Genomic DNA, 3,353 nt, shown 5'->3' with positions numbered 1-3,353 from the left:
CCGCTCACCCCAGCCCCCCCCCCTCCTCCCAATCTTACTGTCCCTTTTTTTCTTTCGCATTTTCCAGTTGGGAGGAGAAGAGGAAAGTGGATGGGGTGGAGAATAGAGAACTCTTCCCTCGTCCAGAGGGAAGGAGAGCTGTGACTTCACTCAGCCGAGTGGGATGGGGCTGGTGTGTTCTCCCACATCTTTGGGACCACTGCCCACACCGACAGAGCAGCAGGAGGTCACTGCACCAGGGCTGGCTCCTTAAGGCAGGACTTTCCTGCGTCTATACTGATTGCGTGTGTCTGTGACAGTCGATTCTGGCAGGTGTGCAGGCTGATGGTTTGGTGCTGGGGGGATGCCTTGGTGAGGCTGGTGGCTTTCCCACTGCATGTCACCAGCTGATGCCTGAGGAGTGGACTCTCGGGCATGTGTCCATGGGCCTCACCAGTCTGGACACAGAGTTGGGTTTACGGCCTCCACTCTGACCCTGGAACAAGAGCAGCTACTAAAAGCAGCGTGTTCCATTCCTGCCCTTACAGGGTCTGCTGCGTCCTCCCTGGAGTCTGAGATGACACCCCCAGGCAGCCCCTTCCAGGAAGCACAGGAATCCACTCCAGTCTTTCTCCTAATCCCTAGCACTGTGTCTGCCTGGCACCAGCCCAGCGAGCATCTGTCACCAGGGATGGCCATGAAAACAGCAGGCTGGAACTCAGGGCCCAGCGGGGAAGGGCTCCAGCTCCACTCCTTGCCTCCTCCCCCATTCTCCTCTCTTACCAATGCCATCTCCATAAACAAAGGGGGAGTGGGGCTGGGGTGGTGGCAGAGGAGTCAGCGAAAGGAAAAGAGTCCATTGGTGAAACCCCACCCCTGCGTGAGTGAGTAGCACTGAGGTAATGCAGCCCTGCCCTGGCTCCACTCACTGATATAAGGCAGCCACCGACACAGGTGCACTCAGGAGTGAGCGGATCCTCTGGAGCCTACACAGACAGCAACAGGTGCCTGCAGGTGCTGCCAGCTAAGGAGTCCCGCTCCCTTTCTGCCATTGCCTGGAAAGTATCTAGGGCGTGGCAAGATGTCGATGGGGCTGGAGATCAGTGGGGTGGCCCTGTCGGTGCTGGGCTGGGTGGGCACCATCGTGTGCTGTGCACTGCCCATGTGGAGGGTGACGGCCTTCATCGGGAACAATATCGTGACAGCCCAGATCATCTGGGAGGGGCTGTGGATGAACTGTGTGGTGCAGAGCACGGGCCAGATGCAGTGCAAGGTCTACGATTCCATGCTGGCGCTGCCCCAGGACCTGCAGGCGGCTCGCGCCCTGGTGGTGATCGCCATCATGCTGGCCGTGCTGGGCCTCATGGTTGCCCTCATCGGAGCGCAGTGCACCAGGTGCGTGGAAGATGAGACAACCAAGGCCAAGATCACCATCGTGTCTGGAGTGATCTTCTTGCTGGCTGGGATCATGACCCTCATCCCCGTGTGCTGGTCGGCCAACACCATCATCCGCGACTTCTACAATCCTGTGGTGATAGAGTCACAGAAGCGGGAGCTGGGAGCCTCCCTGTACGTGGGCTGGGCAGCTGCAGTTCTGCAGCTGTTTGGGGGGGCTCTGCTCTGCTGCTCCTGCCCCCCCAAGGATGAGAAGTACGCTCCAGCCAAGGTGGCTTACTCTGCTCCCAGATCCACCGGGCCCAGCTACGACAAGAGGAACTACGTGTGAGAGAGGCAGCCCAGCACCCCTCCTGCCTACTCTGATCCATTCATCAGACTGCTCCTGACTGTCACTGCCTCCCCCGCTGCTCTCTGTAGCCCTTAGGACCCCAGGGGAACACAGCCACCCCTTGCTGCCCCAAGGACGATGGTTGGCTGGCTGCTCACCAGACTTCGACTGTTATTCCAATGGCTGGATGGAGGAGGAACTGCTCCGTCTCCCTCAGGGCTGCTGGCGAGGGGAAGCAAGACCCTGGCTAAGACTCTCATTTCTGTTTGTAGATACTTTGTCTTTGATCTGTAGCACCCCAGCTCTGAGACACCCTCATCCCCACCGGCTGGAGAAACCCCACTGGGCTCCGTTCCTCCTTCAAACCCAACGGATTCCTCCAGCTGGTTCAGGTGGCATCCTAGCGAATACTCTGGCTCAGAGTCAGGCTCCAGGGCGGGGGGGGGGCGGATGGGTAACTAAGGGTGAAGCGGTATTTGTGCTGAACGTGCCAGCAGCGTCTCCCAGCTGGCACTGGCTGTGCCCTGGGTGTTGGGACCCCTCCTTTTCCCTACCTCTCAGAAGTTTTCTCTGAGGCACTGCTGGGAGCACCCCCCCCACCCCGCATTTACCCTACCCCCCCGGCCCTGGGTGTGCCCGCCTGCGGGTTTGATGGCTGTGTAAATACAGATGATTTCTTGTAGCTAGGAGAGATTTTTCACTATGATTTGATTTGTGAAGGAAGCTGTTGCCTCCTAGCACCCACCTGCGCTGATGGGATTTATCCTGGGCCATGGAACAGTAGCTGATGCTTCTGGGGGCCCTGAGGTGGCTTCTGTGGGAAAGAGAGGAATGAAGAGCCCTCCTTTGCCATGGTGGAAAAGGAGGCCAGCAGACACTGGAGCAGGGGTGTGCAGGGCTATCAACTCTCTGATCACCTGCCTACTTGCCTGGACAGGCTGTGCCCTGTTACACGCACTTAGACAGTCCTGCTTCTGCTGCTTTGTACTGAGTTACATTTTTCATAAAATTGTCCAATTCCAGTAACAGCTGAGTGATGTGTCCTTTTCTGGCGTATGAAGCAATGTGCTAGAAATCAGCTTTCCCTCCTCTGGCTGCAGCCCTGGCTCGGGCTTCTGTCTGGAAGGGCAAGGATGAACCAGAGAGCTCAAGTGAAAGTGACTTGTCAGGTCACTTTTCGGTAAGCCCTCTCCTCTCCCATGGGTTCATGCTGCAAACTCCCTCTCCACTACCTCCCCAAGCTGGGGCTGGACAGCAGGCCCAGGGGCTTACTCTTCTCCAGGTCCCACCATCCCAGTGAGAGACAGAGTGGGGTCCCATTCCAGTGAGGGGGTTCTTTCCCTATGTCCAGAGGCAGGGGGAGGTCTCCTCTAGGGAGATGCTCAGATAAGCTTGCCGCCATGAGCTGATGGGTTAACAGACACTGGAGAAGCAGCTCAAGTTCTGCTCTGTTTACTTTCCCTGCCAAGCATAGTTCAAAGTGTATTTCTTGCTTTGCCTAGGTGGGGACAGGTCTCTTCCCTGTATGGGGGGAAGGGCAGGATTGAGCAAGCTGTTATTTGCATTAGCCTGTTGCCACCAGCACAGTGTGTGTGAGATGGACAGGCCACACCCTCCTGCCCTCCACACTTCACTAGACAGGCAAACA

General features: G+C 57.4%; 1 protein-coding gene across 1 annotated transcript; it reads left to right on the top strand.

Annotated features, from left to right (window-relative positions):
• The first annotated feature begins 822 nt into the window (after window positions 1–822).
• LOC119844742 (claudin-3-like) lies at window positions 823–2,724 on the top strand. The gene has a single exon (XM_038376050.2). The coding sequence runs from the start codon at window positions 1,061–1,063 to the stop codon at window positions 1,703–1,705; it is 645 nt and encodes a 214-aa protein (XP_038231978.1). The 5' UTR covers window positions 823–1,060; the 3' UTR covers window positions 1,706–2,724.
• The last annotated feature ends 629 nt before the right edge of the window (window positions 2,725–3,353 follow it).

The sequence above is a fragment of the Dermochelys coriacea genome, chromosome 17 (genome assembly GCF_009764565.3).
Source record: "Dermochelys coriacea isolate rDerCor1 chromosome 17, rDerCor1.pri.v4, whole genome shotgun sequence".
NCBI lineage: Eukaryota > Metazoa > Chordata > Testudines > Dermochelyidae > Dermochelys > Dermochelys coriacea.
This window is presented reverse-complemented; position numbering and strand designations above follow the sequence as displayed.

What these genes read in the sequence shown, in the direction of transcription:
- LOC119844742 (XM_038376050.2), top strand. Translation starts at nt 1,061, where the DNA reads ATGTCGATGGGGCTGGAGATCAGTGGGGTGGCCCTGTCGGTGCTGGGC.